Below are 17,245 nucleotides of genomic sequence, written 5' to 3'. Positions count from 1 at the left end.
TTTAGTTTGTATTTTCTTAGAACCTATTTCTAGAATCTGATCTTGATTTAAATTAAGCTCTATCCAGCAAATTAGCCCCCTTTTCTTAAGGGAGACCCTTGAACCCCTGGGTGACTTTGCATGCCATGACTGTCTTAGCAGGAAGATCTTTGAAGAGGTCCAGGCTCGATGAAGGCAGAGCGGACATCGTCCGCTGACGAGGGCCGCAAGTATTATTCATCCCCAAATAAAAGGTCTGTCATCACTGGCTTTTCACTGTCAGGTAGTATTTTCACAAAAAGACTACAGGTCACGGATCATTTATTATTTGAACATATGAAAACACATTTACACAATGACAAGACAGTTGTGTTTGTGTGTGGTAGATTCAGGAAAACATTTTCTTAAAAAATAAAAAGAACTATGTACCCTAGAGAATGAGGTCTCCTGGTGACCACGTATGTGAATGTGTCCTGTTCAACGTGCGGCGCGGCTTTCAGAAGCGCACGCGTACCCTCCAGGAGTAGTTAGTGAGGACTTTGTCTTTTTTCTTCACAATGCAGGTGTATGTGCCTTCGTTGATGGCGTTGGCCACTATGGTGATGTGGTCGTCTGTCAGCGAGATGTAGTTTGGGTGAGAGAATTCCAGCAGCTCCCCGTCTTTGTACCAGCTGGAAGGAGGGTTTGAGACAGTATCAGACAGTGCAGAGAGAAATTGTACTGTAGCATTGCTGCAAGTAGGCGAAGATCCCAGAGGAATACTCACTATACTTTGCCTTTCTTTGATGCTATTTTCTTCCCACAACGAAAAGTCAGCTTCTTGCCTTCAACAACTAACTTGTGTTTGGTCCTTGGTGGAGTCGGTGTGGGAGCCACTGTGGGGAACGGGAATTCTGGAAGAAGATTGAGAGGAAATCCTCAAAAAATACAAAAAAATTCATAACTTTATTGATCTAACAATTTTCCTGTCCATGCATTGATCATCTAAGACTACTGTGCTGAAGTAAAGGAGCTAAGAGAGATATTTTACAATATATCTCAGTGCATCTCATAATCTGGAATTGTCACGCTGAAAAACACCACTGAAATCGATTACGGTCAAAATTTCGATGCAAACCTTATCACGTTTACTTTTCACAACCCCTGACCTGCTGGTGCCGTGACTGCCTTATCGTCATAATCTCTCCCATCTGGTCCCTGACAAACACAACAGTCTGCTTTCTGATCAAGTCAAATTCTGCTTAAAAACAGTCGCTCTCGTTAATGCCACAAAAATCCAAATTGACCTTGTGTGTCTCTAACCCTCAAGCCACAGTCTGAAATTCCAGCGGGTTTGGACTGACTCAGGAATTTTCCACAGCCGTACAACATCTCCCAATCAACAATGAGGAACAGATTACTGCGAGCCAGGAATCGTATCCTCTTGCCTCTCTCCACACTGTCCCTTGTTGCTGACAAAAATCTCAGACGGCCACAACAATCCGCGAGCTGTGACGGTTTAAAGGAGCCACTTCCTGTTGTGCAGCAGAGGGCTCAGCACCAGAACACCACAAATAAGCCTGAAGAGGCTTAGGCTGTTAAATTGCAGATGTGTTATCAGTACTCATAGAGACACAGGAAACAACAGGTACCCTCTCTGCTCTGTTTGTGTTCTGGGATGCTGCTATTCTCCAGAACTAAACGCACACTCCTTCAGTAGTAAGAGCAATTTCCTTTCAAATGAAATTCTTGAAAGCCCCCATCACATCTCTGCATGGCTGGACCTGTTGGCTCCCGTTGCTCCATTGGCAAACGGTTCACAGCAGCTCCTTGTGCTGCTCAATTGAGAGAAAACTTTCTCTTTTTTTTCCCTTGGACCGCTGCTGTTTTTTGCTGCTGCTGTGTCTTACCGTAACAGAAATCACAGCTGGAGGGGCAGTGCTTCTGCATCAGCTTGCGCTTGCTGTCGCAATAGCCTTTCCGAGCCCAGGCTGGACAGATAAATAACCGGTCCAAACATCCTGGAAGAGAGGAGGAGATTGACTGAGGAGGAGGAGGATCAGACAGCAGCTCTCAGTAAGCAACTAAAGAATCTGGATCCCTGTTCTGCTTTTTATTCCAATGAAAATGACTCACTATTAATACACAAATCATGACTCATGAGTAGTTTATATAGTATTCATTAATGCCACGTTGGCTTTAAGTGTCAGTCGTCAAAGACTGTGGTCTACATTCTGGTCGGTTGTGACCAAAGATGGATCGCTGGTTTTGTACCACTAGTTCGTCATAAGAGGATCTAGATGAATTCTTTCAATGTTGGGACCAGACTTTGCTGAATACATGATGGACTCTGACTTATCCTAGCTTGAAATCTTTTATGACAAACACAGGTGAAGATGGTGTAAAGGGTCCCTCATGACAGCACCAACGTTCTTCTATTGATTTGCTCTGTTGAACTGTTGTAGACGTTGTCACACTGGGCACTGGTTCTTTTAGTCCGAATGGGATGAAGCTTCCCTGGTGCTGCATCGATACCAGACTCCTCTGGATAAAACAAGCAGTCGCTGTCAGGTCGGCCCATCAGTCCTATCACTTGGTATTATGAGGTTTTAGTTATTCACCTTTTGGAGGAATTGCTTAATATATTAAGAGACCCAATAAGTTTGCCTTTGACTGACTACCTCTAGATCTTTGTCTTGGATGACTGACTACGGCCTAAGAGTTATTTACAATTGTCTACAAAGAACTTCCTCATTTGTCTTCTGTAAGAAACATCGGATATATGAACATACCGTAGAGACGGTGCACACCCCACACCTCATCCTGTGTGATTAGCTTGCGCCCTGTCAGAGTTGCATTCAGGTGCATTATCGCTTTCGGGTCCAAGGAGTGCATGAGTCCCAGGGCATGTCCAATTTCATGACTTGCCACGTGGACAAGATCTGTGAGCCAGACTCCTGCAACAGAGATATGTGATTATTTTCTCTTTATGTTGACCCATCCCCCCCCACGAGTTGTCCAGTTCAGGGTCTGCTGCCTCCATCACCTTCTGGATTAAATATCAGCGGTTTCGACAAACATGATAAAGACACATACCTTTCTTCCAGCTGAAGCGCATGTTTCCAAGAATCCAGTATTCATGGTCGTCAAAGTGGATCTCGCCTGTTGGCGGGAAGAATGCGTGAGCCAATTCTCCCGTGATGCCGTCGAAACAATGGTGCAAATAGGACTGCAGACAGTCTGTGTGGTTGACGGGGTAGAAGCCTGCCAAAACAGAGACAGACGCATACCTCAGAGCCGTGGAGGGAAACCCTCACTCCATTACTTCTGCTGTGTGTGGACTACAGCAGGGGGATGATGAATTACTAAAGACAGAGGTTTATGACGACCATTCCTTTCACTGTCGCTGAGAATTTATGCAGGACTACAGCGTTAGCACCCAACGGGACAGATTAACTTAATTTAGACGTCTTCTCCATGGGTTGACATGCATAGAAGTTGTTAAGCTTTTATTTTTTTTCATTTAGAATAATGAATCATGCTAAATATAAGCTTGGTAATATAGTTGCGGTGGCGTGATTTAATGAATTTGGAGGCCAAGGCATTTCAGCGACGACAGCGCAGACAGAAAAACAGTAACGACAAAGCAGAAGTCTGGAACTCGAAGCCAAGGAACATCTGTTGCGGGCTGATACAGCCACATGCGGAGTACCCACCAATCTTAATGTCTGCTTCTTGGTCAGCTGGCACCTCTCTGAAGCTGAACGGCGAGACGTCACTCCACATGCCAAAAGCCCTTGCGATCCCTCGGCGCGTGTCGCTGGCATTTATCAGGTTTGTTGGGAAGGAGAGCAACCTGCTCAGACACAACAGCATTGGGTAGTTAATACTGGTCTCGACACACATCCCTCTACAGCAGAGCAATCTGCCAAAACTCAACGGCTACTGTTCAGACAGACCAGAAATCCCACAAGCACGTACAGCTCCATTTGTGTGACTTCATACTCACTGATGTATCAGCTAGAGTTAGACTAATATGGATTTGTTTGTAATATGGAAGAGATGAAGACGACTAATTCAGGATCGATTTACTTTTTATCTGCTGACCTGTCAGTTGAATCTTCCATTAAGATTGCAGGACATCATGATCAAAACTCTCTAGCTCAGTCTAAACTCTTCTAAAGGACTTTTAGGTTTGTAAGATCCTCTTTTTACAGCTCCAGAAAGAATTAAATGTCACTGGAACTTCTCCAAACAGCTAGTGCACCATCCAAAGGTTGGGCTTTATAATTCCCCCTCTTTCAAATGCAAGTAGGGTTCTGTCAGAAGATGCACTATGAACTTGTGGTGGTCGGACAACCTTCAGTGGAACTTTTTGTTTGTTTGTTTTTTCCCAGAAGTATTTGTCTACCTTTTGTTCCCCTCTCCCTAAAGCTGCACTTTCCTGCTTTGCTGACTACAGAAAGAGTTTCAAACCAATACTTGTATGTCAGCTTAAACTTGTCCCATTTGAGCTGCTCCGGCGTGAGGGTGTAGCGCTTGTTCCTGGAGAGGTGAAGCACTTGTGACCGGGCCTCTTTGCGGATCCCGATGAGTAAGGCAGTGGTGTAAGCTTCTTCCTTGGACAAAGAAAAACCTTTAATTAATCAGCTCGCACCGTAAAGTGAAGTTTAGGAACTGAACATCTGTGACATCTGAAACTGGTTCTGTGCTCTAATTGAAAGAGGATGCAGTCTCACTCCTCGGTTAGGCTTTTGCAAGGAATCCAATGAGATACGTTAAATTCTTTGCTTATTACATGTCTTGGAAAAAGTTTGACTTTTGTAGCTGCAGGCATTAGACTACATTTGTTATCTTGACAGCTAAAACTGTGCTCAACTGCTATAATTTCAGCATTTTGCTTGTGAAAGTTATTTTCATGCAAGGGCATTCCATCTCTTGGAAAAGGGAAGTGATCAGCAGTAAAAGTACTTTCCAAACATTAAATACGATCCTTTTCACGGATAGGTTGTACCGGATGACCCTTTGGGGATGGGCGACAGTGACTCAAAATAATCACACCTGGATTCTGCACTATTTTCATAGCTTTGAAAGGCTTTCATAAATATTCTGTGACTGAAGTATAGTTGTGGTTTGTCTTGGCTGCAGAACTCCATAATAGTGCTTGCACCAGTTGATAAAATCTATAACTCTTTATGGAGATGGGTTTAAGTAGTAAATCCACTTTCCAACACTTGAAGTCGAGCCGTGATTCAAACCAAGGAGCCCATTGTGTGCTCGTGCAGGAAGACCGTCTGTCCTCAGTGGTGAATTCAAAGACAAATCCATCAAAAGTGAAAAACTGCTACATGCAACCGTCCACATACCCTGAATCAAGATTTCTCTGAAATGAGCACTTTTCCTACTTCAACCCTAACATCATGTACTTGAGACTGATGAGAATACATGTCTATACAGAGCCTGCCAATGACACACAGGGTTCAGTAAGAGTAAAAGCCTCAATATGCTTCAAACTACACTTGCTGAATTGTCTTAACAGTGTTGGAAATGTCCTTTTTAGAATTCAGGACACATCCAAGAGTTGGCCATGCTTCAGAAAAGTATGTGTCAGACTTCACAACAGCATCTAAAACGTCCTCCCCAAACCCATTTGGACAGTGGATTTGTGAGGGTCATGTCCCACAATGTTTTCCGTGATGAAAAAAAAAATCCCCCCCAGTGTACAGAGCTTTTGCTCAGGTGTATTGGTGCACTTTTCAGTCTGACTAATACACTGGGATGAAAAGCAATGCAGTGGTACTTTTAAGGCAGTGGTTCAGAGCCTAGGCGTCGTAAGATAAATCTGATAAACAGGAGAAGAAGCAGAGCCTTTAAAACCCACGCCCCAGCATTTTCCTACTGCATGGGGGGAAAAGATCCTGTAGACGTAGAGAAAATATCAAAGCCACCCCAACCACTTTGTATTCTACACCATATCCTGGTATGGTTCCTGATCCTGCTTTGCCCAGTCAAGACAAGTAGATGCCGTACTTCCTTCATTTCCTTACCAAAATAGAGAAGCAGGGGCTGGCCGTCTGGCAGACGCTCCGACACTGCTGCTGCACTGGATGACGTCTCTTGCCTCTCTTGCTGACATAATGCTTCTATATTGCATTGTACGTAAAGGTCATTATTTTAGACAGAAGTTGCTTTCCTGACCTCAGCTGCCACTGTTTTGTGTGCAGTGATTCATGAGGTGTTTACTGCAGTAAAGCCAGCTCAGTTCTTCCTGTGTCTTTGACTGCAAGTCTCATCTCACACTGTGGCACAAATACAGATGAATAAGCCATGAAGGCAGAAACAGGGGTGTTAAACCAAACTTTAAAGCCAGTAAGTGCTGACCCTGAGGATTCCTATATATCAGTGCATTAGTTTCAGTACAGATACAAGAGAACTCATTAAAATGCTCTTTGGCTGCATTTTGACCTCTTTATTCACCAGCCTGCCACAAGCTTATCTAAGTCAGTTATATAATCCTCACAAGCAGCCTGGCTTGATTGACATATAATGTGAGAGAGTGGTGGGTGGCAGTGATTGAAGTCGTGTGGATTTAACGCGCTTATCAGTGCACCGGGATCCATTCCATTCCTAACCTAATTATATGATTCATCCAACTTCTAAAAGAGAACCAACATTAATTGAATGTAATGCGTTTGCTCAAGTGTAAGTGATTGAATCTGATAATACGTTTAAGGAAACCAGAGAAGTGATGTAAGTTGCATAGTAAGTGGGTTCTTATTAAAAGTCTTTAAAAGCTAAAGACTTTTACTCAATAACAGCAAAAGAAAATAATGTGAGTAAATTTATTATTCTCGTTTTACCTGTGAATATCCTGAAACCTGTTTATCTCTATACTGAAGACCACACTTGCATATGATGAAGCAGGTTATTAATCCGTGCATACTTGGGAGAATTTGGGGTATAAAGGATCCACTACCTTTTTCTTACATACAACTTAAATTATATAGTATACTATTGGTGTCTTAGTGAGGGATAGTGGACAGGAAGTTATTAACTTTATACATAGTTTTCAATTACAAGTTTATATTATATTGCTATTATAATCATAGAAACTAGTAATTAAAAAAACGTAATTAACTCGTACATTTACAAATCATTTACCCTTTTAGATAAGGGTTGCCTCATGAGATAACAATACTGTCTATGCCGAATTTGAAAGTGACCTTTGGTTATTCAAAAGCATTTCAACCAGAAGCATTACTGGTGTGTCGTTTTGCAGAAAAGAAATAATAAATCATAAGTCATAACATTTTGAATGGAGTTTGGTGTTGAACTTTCCTGAGATGATCAAGAAAACGGAAGCTCACCTACACAACTTGATGATAAGAAAGCGCACATTGTGGTGTTGGAGCTGCGGTGACATGCATGTGATGGAGTGGTCATACCTCGAACCTCCGGGAGGGAAACGCTGTGGTTTGTTGCATCCCTGCGGACAGAAGAGTGAGCAGCGCCGCGGCCAGCACAGGAGCGAAGCCCCGGCTGCCTCTGCGTAAACTTCTGGGAGTCTGACAGCTCCCCATGGCTGCGATATCACACCTCCAGGAAAAGTAATAACAATTAAAAAAAAAAAGATCTCCTCAGCGAAGACTGCACAGGTTCAGCATGTAGGAACACTACTTCTCTGCCATCGCACGTTTCGGCAGTGTGTCGCTGCGCGGACCAATGTGCGGGGCTCTGCGGCAGCGGCGCAGCCTGCGGACCGGGTGGTGGAGGCAGCGCAGTCTGCAGCAGCTCCGCTCGGCTCCTTTCCGGCCGCACAGCGCGTCTGCCAGAGGGCTGGTTTCACATTACTCCAGAGGGGGCAGGGGGTCAGCGTCGAGACGATCTAATGAAAACCAAACGCGCTCTGTCGATCAAAAACCACTTGCTGCAACCGCTGGAGAAGAGCTAAAGCGGAATCAGATGGTTCATTTTGAACATGGCTTTCAGAGGTTTATGTAATAGCGCTGCTGCGGGAAAGGGAAAGGTACTTCAGTATATGGCATGCACACACATTTTCTGCAGGAGGGAAGAACACAGACAAAGAGGCCTTTGGATGGAGGGAGAATGGTCAGGGTGTGAACCATCTCCCCAAACTCCAAACAACCCAGGGCTCCAAACAAAATCCACTTTTTACATTCCAGGTCTTCAACTAAATGGAAATTCAGCTTCAGCGTTTTTCCAAACAATTTATTGTTTAGAGTTTTGTAAAATGTCAAAGCGCTCGAGTTGCATAGCCTCCCTCTGTGATTTGTTAGTGTTTATTTTGTTCAGTGAGGACAGGGTGACAGGAACATTGCAGGTGAGTATACACATGACGCTCTCTGGAATGGAAAAGCTGAATTATAGTTTGGAGTTATGCCATATGCAGAAGTGACACTGGGGCCCATGGTTGGGTGATGGATTGTACAAAGTACAAACAGTAAACATTTCATACTGAAAGCATCTTTTGCACAAATTTGGTATTTTAGGTGCAGTCTTTTTCTGCAATTGATGCATGCAAAGACAAGTGTTTCCATTTACCATTTCATTAATTAACTTTGATAATAAACTTTTATTTATGTGGCACTTTTGTTAACAATGTTACAGACTGCTTTACAAGGACGAAAAAATGAATTAAATCTGTGGATCTTAGTGGTCAAGAAGGCAGGTCAATAGGTCTGAAAGGTCTGAAAGGTATCGTGGTGCAAGGACATTTAAGGCCTTAAAAGGGAGCAGTTGTAATTTAAAATCATTATGAAATTTAACAGGGAGCCAGTGTGGAGAAGAAAGCACATATGTAATGTGGTCATGTCTCAGTGAAAAGCTGGGCAGCAGTGTTTTGTATTAATTGAAGATATAGGGAGCTCTGGCTGAAACTGGAGTAAAGTGCATTACAGCAATCAAGGCGAGATGATACAAAAGCAGATACAAGTTTGAGAATCAGCAATTGATAATAACGACTTGAATTTAGAGATTGTCTGGTGGTGAAAGTACAACATTCTTCACTAGGGCATCAAAACAGAATTTGAAGTGAAAATTATCCCAGCATGCTGCTTAACATTATTCAAGGTGCAGGTGGAATTAAAGGTTCAATGTGTAGAATTTAGTGACATCTAGTGGTGAAGTTGCATATAGATGTATTAAAATATTGCCTGCACAGATTAATTCTGATTATTAAGAATGCATGATCAACACAGTAGTGTGAAGTAGTCATGCTGTCATGATGCATCAGAACAAGTCATAGAAAACGTTCTCAGTAACACAAGTCCTTTCCTACTATGACTATGGAGTCAAAATGTTTGCTGTAAAAATAGATCATTAGCTCTAGCTACATTTTCAAAATGGGTGGTTTCATGTTAATTTAAAGCATCCCAGAAGAACTGTTGCATGGTTTAATAAAACTTCTAAACTTCTGGCATCAAACGGCATGTTTTCAAGCGAAGCAATTCTGCCTCAGACACTCTCAACAGATTCACTTTTGGTAGCCACGTGGTTGTGTTATGGTTCAGCTTTGGCCAAATACATTTATTCTCAATTCTGGTCAATAGCTTGTTTAATTACTGGCAAAGGAAATTAGGTTGTATCCAGAACTGTGTCCTAATCCCAACCAGTCCTCTCTGTTCCCATGATGCTATGCAGCTCTTCTTGGAAGGTCCAGATCATCTTTTAAATGACATAGCTGTATTCCACCATTGTCCACAACAACATACATCATCTGTCCACTGACCCTGCCACCCTCAACCCTACGTTGGACTATGAACAATGTGGAAAACTAGATTTAATTATAAACTGATTCCACAGGGCCCTTTTCATTATTTTACTTGACTCCTTGTATTGGATTTACTACAGCAGGATTTTTGTTAGATTAAACTCCTATTGTAAGGCAAGATGAGGTAATTTTATTTGTATAGCAAATTTCAACAACCAGGCAATTCTTAATACTTAATACATAATATCTAAAAGGCATCATAACAAATTGTAAAATTAACATAAGACAATACATGAATGGATTTGAATATAAATAAAATAGAGTTGTACGTAGAATAACAATAACTAAAATAATAAAAGTATTTGTGGAGTGTAAGTAATGAGTAAATACTTGATTCAATAAAAAAAAAAAGAGGTTCCATGTGTGGAGCCTTGAGGAACCCCACATGTTATTTCTCTCCACTCCAATGTTTAATTACAAAATAATAGCAAGAAATATTATATTCAGTCTGTAGGCCATCAACTCCACCGTGCTTTGGTAAGTGGCTGCATGAATGTGTCTCAGTCATGCACATTGGGAAACTGAAACCAAATAACGTCAATGCAAATGTGAGGAATCTTGGGGTACTCTAATTTACCTCATTTGTATTTATATATAGTTTTTTATTTGTTTTTCCATCTCTTTTTTTTTTTGCTTTGTGTTCCTGTACTTGACTGGATTTACCAATTGCATGTTGATGATGTGCATTACTTTTTTGTATTTGTAGCAAGTGTTACAACTGACCAGTTCCCCCACTTCTTTATATTCCGTGTCCTGTGGTGTATTTAATTTTGCCTTCATTTTATGGTTCTGTGGTCTATAAAGTCCAATGTGGTATGAAACATGACTCTTCTCTGAGATTATACACTTTCTATCGTTATATTTAATGTTTTCATGTTTAGTACTTTTTATTTCCCGGAGTAAAACACAAGCCGGAACCTTGTGCGAGCGATGATGCGTTTCCTTCGAACCTGTGTGCGACGGTGCACTTGCAGCGGAGGAAATGGCGCCCGTCATGTACAGCAGTGGCCAGCCAGTCAAGTATCCTCCAAGTTGACACGTACGCTGAGACACGGAGCGGACTCTGCGGGCCACAGAAACATGTTTGCAAGCAGAGAGGAGCCCGGGTGGTGTCGGACACGGAGGACATAGCTGGTAAGTAGCTGCTGTCCCCGCACACAGAACATTAGCTCTGCGGCTAGCGTGTTAGCTCTAATCCCATAATCTCAACAGCTAGCCAGGGGTTGTTTGCACCTCCCGCGGATCGGTGTCCTTATCTGGTGCCTCCACCTTGTATTTCCCACTGTGTGAGAGCGGGAGATGTGTAATAGTTTAATCCCACGTGTGTTATAATAAGATTACCAACGAGCCAATGTCAGTTCAGCTCAGAAACCACCCACATGACTTTTACTGTTAGAAACGGTCTCGCTCTCTGTAACCCCTGGGTCTGCTGGGGACCACCTGATTACCACTTCTGCTGCAGCAATTGGACATGTAACTATTAAACTGTGTGCACTTTGTGTTTGAGTGAATTGGTCAGTGGCCAAAAACAAACGTCCTCTCTTAAATGGTCAGACTATGTGCAGTAAGAGTTTGTGTGGCATACTTTGTGTTTCCAATGCACTGTCAACCATCTCGTGTCTCTTCTGATTAAATAATAACAATGATAACTTTATTTATAGGGAGGACTTTTCAGCTCAAAGTACCAAGTGCTGTACCACAGGGAAACAAATGGTTAAAATTCAGAAGGAATAATAAAATAATAAGAGAGACCAATAATAGCCGGGCATCCCAAGTAAATAAGGAACATTTCGTCTGAAAATATTTTGTTTTTAGAAAAGACTGAAAAGAACACACCCTCTCAGACGGCTTTGTTTCCTTAGGGAATTTCTGATTGGGGCTGTCCCACTAGTTTTCAGCCTAGAAAAGGCTTAAAAGTTATCAATACAATCTTAAAATCCATCCCAAAAATAAACTGGGGGCCAATGTGAAAATGATAAAACAGGTATGATGTGATCATATGTCTTAATTCTAGTTCCTAACCTAGCTGCTGTAATTTGTTTTTATTCCTGCAGGAACATCAAACTCTGGCATCTGGGAACATCACTGCTTCTGTAGACACCTTGCACAGAAATGGCCAAAGAGCCGATACAAAGCAGGGCAGAGACATTATCTCTGGCTGGATCTAATGGTCACAATGACCTACAATGGCAGACTGGCATGAATAACATGACCAATCACCCTCCAGGAGCCACAAACCACAAGTCGAAGATGGCCCGCGTCGCCTCACATGTCAGGCTTAAGTGTGCCGCATACGTGCTGGCGCTGAGACCGTGGAGTTTCAGCGCCTCGCTCACGCCAGTGGCCCTCGGCAGCGCCCTGGCGTACAAACTTGATGGCTCTGTGGACTTGGTCATCCTGATGGTGTGTGCGGTGGCCGTCCTTGTAGTCCACGGGGCAGGCAACCTTGTGAACACCTACTATGACTTCTCCAAAGGGATTGACCACAAGAAGAGTGACGATAGGACTCTAGTGGATGAAATTCTGGCACCGCAGGATGTTGTCATGTTTGGAGCGTTGTTATATTCTTTGGGGTGTCTGTGTGCCACCCTGCTCTACTTCCTGTCCACACTCAGACTGGAACATCTAGCTCTTATTTACTTTGGGGGACTATCCAGCTCATTTTTATACACTGGAGGTGAGTAAATCAAAACTTGTATCTCTTGGATTGCTGCCTCAGTTGATAAGCCACCTCAGTCACCAAAAGCACACACACATTCACTCACACATGGAGAGGCATACATATTTTATTTAAAATACACTCTGCAATATTGCATGTTAATGGCTCCTTTTGCCAGAAAAATGTTGCTCTTTGAAAAACACCAACTTGAGTTTGATGCTCAAAAAGTTAATATTTTTCTTGCATGTGTGACGTACACAAAATGTGTGGGTACAAAAATGCAATGTATACAAAAGATGGTCTAGTTTTGACCCTTTGATTTGAAATGTCAATACACTTAGCTCAGAGGTGTATAGTGCACACCTTCCATCAGCGTCAACATTTTATTTAACAAAATACAGAACTGTGCTTCTTGTTTTAATGCTCACTTCGTGATTCACATGACAGTTTACTAGATTTCATCCAAGAAGTGAAACAAATGTTGGTTTAGTTCTCATGGGAAGTAATACTCACCCTATGAAAACACTTGTATGGTTGTCTATTGTAGCCCTGGAGGAGCTTTTGCAAGTCTGAGTAAATAACCCTGATGACATCATTTTATCATCATCATCCGATGACGTCAGATGCTAATCAATAATTTGTAAAAACAGATGCTACCCTTCTACCCCTCTTGGGTATTTGATGATAAGGTGTGGACGACCACTAATGAAATAGTCAAATATCGCCTCTGTTTGCTCTTTTCCCCAGGCATCGGCCTCAAGTACGTGGCACTTGGGGACGTGGTAATCCTCATCACCTTCGGCCCTCTGGCAGTCATGTTTGCCCACGCAGTACAGGTCGGATACCTTTCAGTGCTGCCGCTAGTGTACGCCGTCCCGCTGGCGCTCAACACAGAAGCCATCCTCCATAGCAACAACACCAGAGACATGGACTCTGACAAGCAGGCAGGCATCGTCACCCTGGCCATCCTCATAGGTCCTACGCTCTCCTATGTCCTCTACAACCTCCTGCTCTTCGTCCCCTATGTGCTTTTCTGCATCCTCGCCACCCGTTACACCATCAGCATGGCGCTGCCTCTGCTCACGCTGCCAATGGCCTTCCCCTTGGAGAGGCAGTTCCGCAGCCGATACTACGCCAAGATCCCCCAGAAGACGGCCAAGCTCAACCTCCTCATGGGACTTTTCTATGTGTTTGGAATCATCCTGGCACCTCCTGGTAGCTTGCCATTACTGTGATTCTCTAGGTTTGATATTTCAATTTTGTTGTTTTAACACAGACTAGTTTATGTCTCTCCTTGTATTTGTACAAAGCTATCTGAAGACTTTCACTGGCTTTAATTTATTGTCTAATTTATACGTCGAGCAGAGATTTAGTTTAGGTCCTCGTCTGTGACACTGAAAGCCTAATCTTTTTTTTTTTTTCAGTATTAAGCCACATGTTGGTAAAATTAAGAAATGTTGGTGTTATTTGTAGAGGTGGACAACATTTTCATAGGTAAGGACAGACAATAAACCAACAGTTGCCATAATTTTAAAGACACAATATGTAACATTGATACTTCCTCAATAAAACGTTATTTTTAACATTGTACTCTGTACGGTACATACTGTTCATTGACATTTTCTTTCTTTCTGAGCCAAATATACCTTTATGAGATTGTAATAAAACTCACTGCTGCTGATGTTCCATGTCATCATTCTGGATCAAGGAAGATAGTGTTTCTTTAAAACAAAACACATATGACAGTTTCTTTGGAATATTGACATGAGGTTACATTCGAGAAGACCAGAATACATATCTTAAAGCTATAGAATTGTTATATTACAACATCTCCATTCAAAATGTTTGATGGAATATGGATTGCAGGGTGAACTCCATTAATGTGGAGAACTGTATCATTGTAACAAAAATGAAGGCCAGGTCATCGAGTTACTACCTGCAGCTGTGGACACTATCAGAGCAGCATACATTCTCCTATAGAAACATTCCTCTTGTATGTGAAATGAGAAATACAAAGTTGGCTTTGACCATTGACAGAATACATAGTTACGACATATTGCTACAGAAAACACTTCATAGTTTCATGTGTGTCCAGACACCAAGAGCAAACACTACAGATATAGTAGTAGAATACAGCAGATATAATAGTATTTTATTTTTTTATTACAAGTTCCTTGTAAGTTGACAAGCAACATTACTCCTTCACCTAATATTTTTTAATATTATATAGATAATTTGTTATTCATATATTAAAAATATTATTCATTTTGCACTGAAAAGTTTTGTCTTTAATTGACTTTCTATGGATGACATGGTCTGTATTGCTAGGATATGTCAAATATCTCATGAGATAAATATCCATCAAAGTTGCAGCATTTATAATTTCTAATTATAAATTATATCAAAAATTGAATATGCATAGTGGTGTTTTTGTCAGCAGGAGGCGATATTTGACAACCGTTAAATCAACATGGACAGCTGTTATGTGCTTTGTGGAATTATTGTTAACGTCCCTATTTATGCACCCTAATGTAACTGGTGGGTTTGTTGATTTATTCGAACCTCCACTGTCTTGTCTGTGTCTCTGTCAGGCTGTTGCCAGTATTTTGATCAAGCTGGTTTTCTCTACTATATCACAACATCCATTAGACCACAAGATTGATTTTGTCATTTTGTTAACATACGCCCAAAACCCTCCAAAGAAATACAACAAAGCATAGATGCCACATCTTTTGCAGCATCCAGATTTAACCCTTTTTATAGATGTTTATACATTCCTTGCAGTTTGTCCCATTCTTCTATGTAGGTGCAGAGAAAACATTTTAGCCTTTGGACATTTCGAATTAGGTACAGTGTTCGAGTGTGTAGACTTTAATTGAATTTTACTAATAAGTTGCCCCCCAGGCGTCATAATTATCTGACTTCCCTCTGCATCTCTGTGGCTGGTCTGTGTGTGCTTTGGTTTCCACCCACAGCTCTAAGACATGTCGGGAGGATGACTTGGTAACAGGAGCCTGCCACTCCCACCTCGTATGTTCTGTAAATACTGAATCAAAATTCGAATGAGTTCATACTCAGCCTTTGTCTGTGTATTCAGAATATAGATGTGATATTAATATGATCATGCTATGAAATAGTATTGTTACCACAGCTGTTAATAAAATAGTAGTTTAGTTGTTAAACCCTGTTACACTTTATTTATTATAAATCTTTGTTTGTTTTTTTAAACATATTTCTTATTATGAGATATAAGATAGAGAGGGACACATAGAGGAGGTTTGGGCCTAGGTCAGAGTAGACCCCTGTGGAACAAGGCAAGTCCTTCAGAGTGGCCAAAATTGGAAGTCCTGGAAATCCGGCTTCAGGAAGAGGCAGCAAGATGTGCAAAGGGTCAAGCCAGACAGGGACAGTGGATGAAATGGGAGAGCATAACAAATAAGAAAGATCAGCTGGAAGGACCTGTGGGGAATGGAAGCAAGCTGGATTAGCTTCCTGCTTAGAGCAATCTATGACGTCCTTCCCTCACCCAAAAACCTACAGCAGTGGCTGAACGAAGATCCATCCTGCCCACTATGCTCAACTGAAGCTACCCTCAGGCACATCTTCACTGGTTGTAAAATAAGTCTCTCCCAAGGTAGGTATACATGGAGACACAACCAGGTAGTCATGCCTTGCAGCAACAATAGAAACAAAGAGAACTGCTACCACTGCTTTGCCATCAAAAACATCAAACGAAGTTCAAAGGACAACATTTGTCCGTGTGGGGGAACAGGGACAGAGAGGGCCTCCTCCACTGACCAGCAGCTTACAGTCCCATCACATATTGCCACTACCACCTTAAGACCTGAGCTGGTACTCTGGTCCGACACCCTGGACGTTGTCTACTTCATAGAGTTGACAGTACCCTGGGAGGATAATGTTGATGAAGCGAATGAGCGGAGAAGGCTGCTGTATGCAGACATGGCATTTGAGGCAGCGCAACATGGCTGGAAAGCATTAGTTTGCCCTGTGGAGGTTGGCTGCAGGGGTTTCCTTGCAACATCCACCATCAGGTTAATCAAAGATCTGGGGATCCATGGACAAACCCTGATTGCTGAGCCAATGGCTCTGGATCAGGAGGAAAGATCCCAAGTGGTCCCCAAGATGCAAGGGGCATGCACCCAGGTCGGATCAACCGGTGGTGGGCCTGCCTTAGAAGAGGGTGTCTTGTGATTAAAAGGATGACACACCTGATGACACTAAGGTACACAACTGAAGACATGTCCCTGACACCGCTGGTGGTCTCTGACATCCGATAACATCAAGTGGTGGTTGGCATTAATTAGTGCGGTAGAACTTACAAGGGATATTCTCCATCTTGTCCTACGTTCTAAAATGGGAAAGAGTTTAGTTTAAAAAGGCATAGAGGTAATGATGCCTGATCTACTGAGCGGGCCACATGGCTTTTATAGTACTGCCATATACAAGCCAGTCAGTTTAAAAAAAACTGCTATGCTATGACACAAATAGATAGTTGACTGTTGGGCCACCATGGGTCCAACAAAGACCTTAATACAAGTGGGGAAAAGTGGGAAATTGTCACACGTCTGTTTGCTGTTTTTGAAAAGAAAACACTGCTGAAATGGTGATTATTATTTTGCACACTTTTTGAGCAAATATTTTAGGGGTATTATTTTCCTCTTCTTCTTCTTCTTCTTCTTCTTCTTCTTATTATTATTATTAAAAAATGTATCTAAAATTAGATACATTTTTTAGAATTCAACAAAAATTATGAAACACTCTCTGATGAGAGTATGTCTTAGGGAGGGGCTAAGAAGAAATGATTGAGTCAGCCGATA

General features: G+C 42.0%; 2 protein-coding genes across 3 annotated transcripts; one reads left to right on the top strand and one right to left on the bottom strand.

Moving 5' to 3' along the window:
* Positions 1-283: 283 nt before the first annotated feature.
* On the bottom strand, positions 284-8,044 carry mmp23ba (matrix metallopeptidase 23ba). The gene is made up of 8 exons (XM_035158626.2): positions 7,404-8,044; positions 4,441-4,577; positions 3,675-3,814; positions 3,055-3,222; positions 2,751-2,915; positions 1,869-1,979; positions 746-872; positions 284-650 (listed from the first exon to the last, which is right to left on the bottom strand). Exons 1-8 carry the CDS (start codon positions 7,536-7,538, stop codon positions 476-478), a joined length of 1,158 nt encoding a protein of 385 aa, XP_035014517.1. The 5' UTR covers positions 7,539-8,044; the 3' UTR covers positions 284-475.
* A 2,039-nt stretch (positions 8,045-10,083) lies between these two features.
* Positions 10,084-14,009, top strand: ubiad1 (UbiA prenyltransferase domain containing 1). Of its 2 annotated transcripts, XR_004696983.2 has the most exons (4): positions 10,084-10,882; positions 11,803-12,425; positions 13,155-13,704; positions 13,736-14,009. XR_004696983.2 is itself a non-coding variant. In XM_035158628.2 (3 exons), the coding sequence occupies exons 2-3, from the start codon at positions 11,861-11,863 to the stop codon at positions 13,640-13,642; spliced, it is 1,053 nt and encodes a 350-aa protein (XP_035014519.1). In that variant the 5' UTR covers positions 10,090-10,882; positions 11,803-11,860; the 3' UTR covers positions 13,643-14,009. The 2 variants fall into 2 exon arrangements, 1 of the variants encoding a protein (XP_035014519.1); XM_035158628.2 differs by having other exon boundaries at positions 10,090-10,882; positions 13,155-14,009.
* Positions 14,010-17,245: the final 3,236 nt, after the last annotated feature.

This window comes from Hippoglossus stenolepis, chromosome 6 (assembly GCF_022539355.2).
Source record: "Hippoglossus stenolepis isolate QCI-W04-F060 chromosome 6, HSTE1.2, whole genome shotgun sequence".
NCBI classification, from domain to species: Eukaryota; Metazoa; Chordata; class Actinopteri; order Pleuronectiformes; family Pleuronectidae; genus Hippoglossus; species Hippoglossus stenolepis.
The sequence above is the reverse complement of the archived record's forward strand: the minus strand, read 5'-3'. Positions and strand labels throughout refer to the sequence as shown.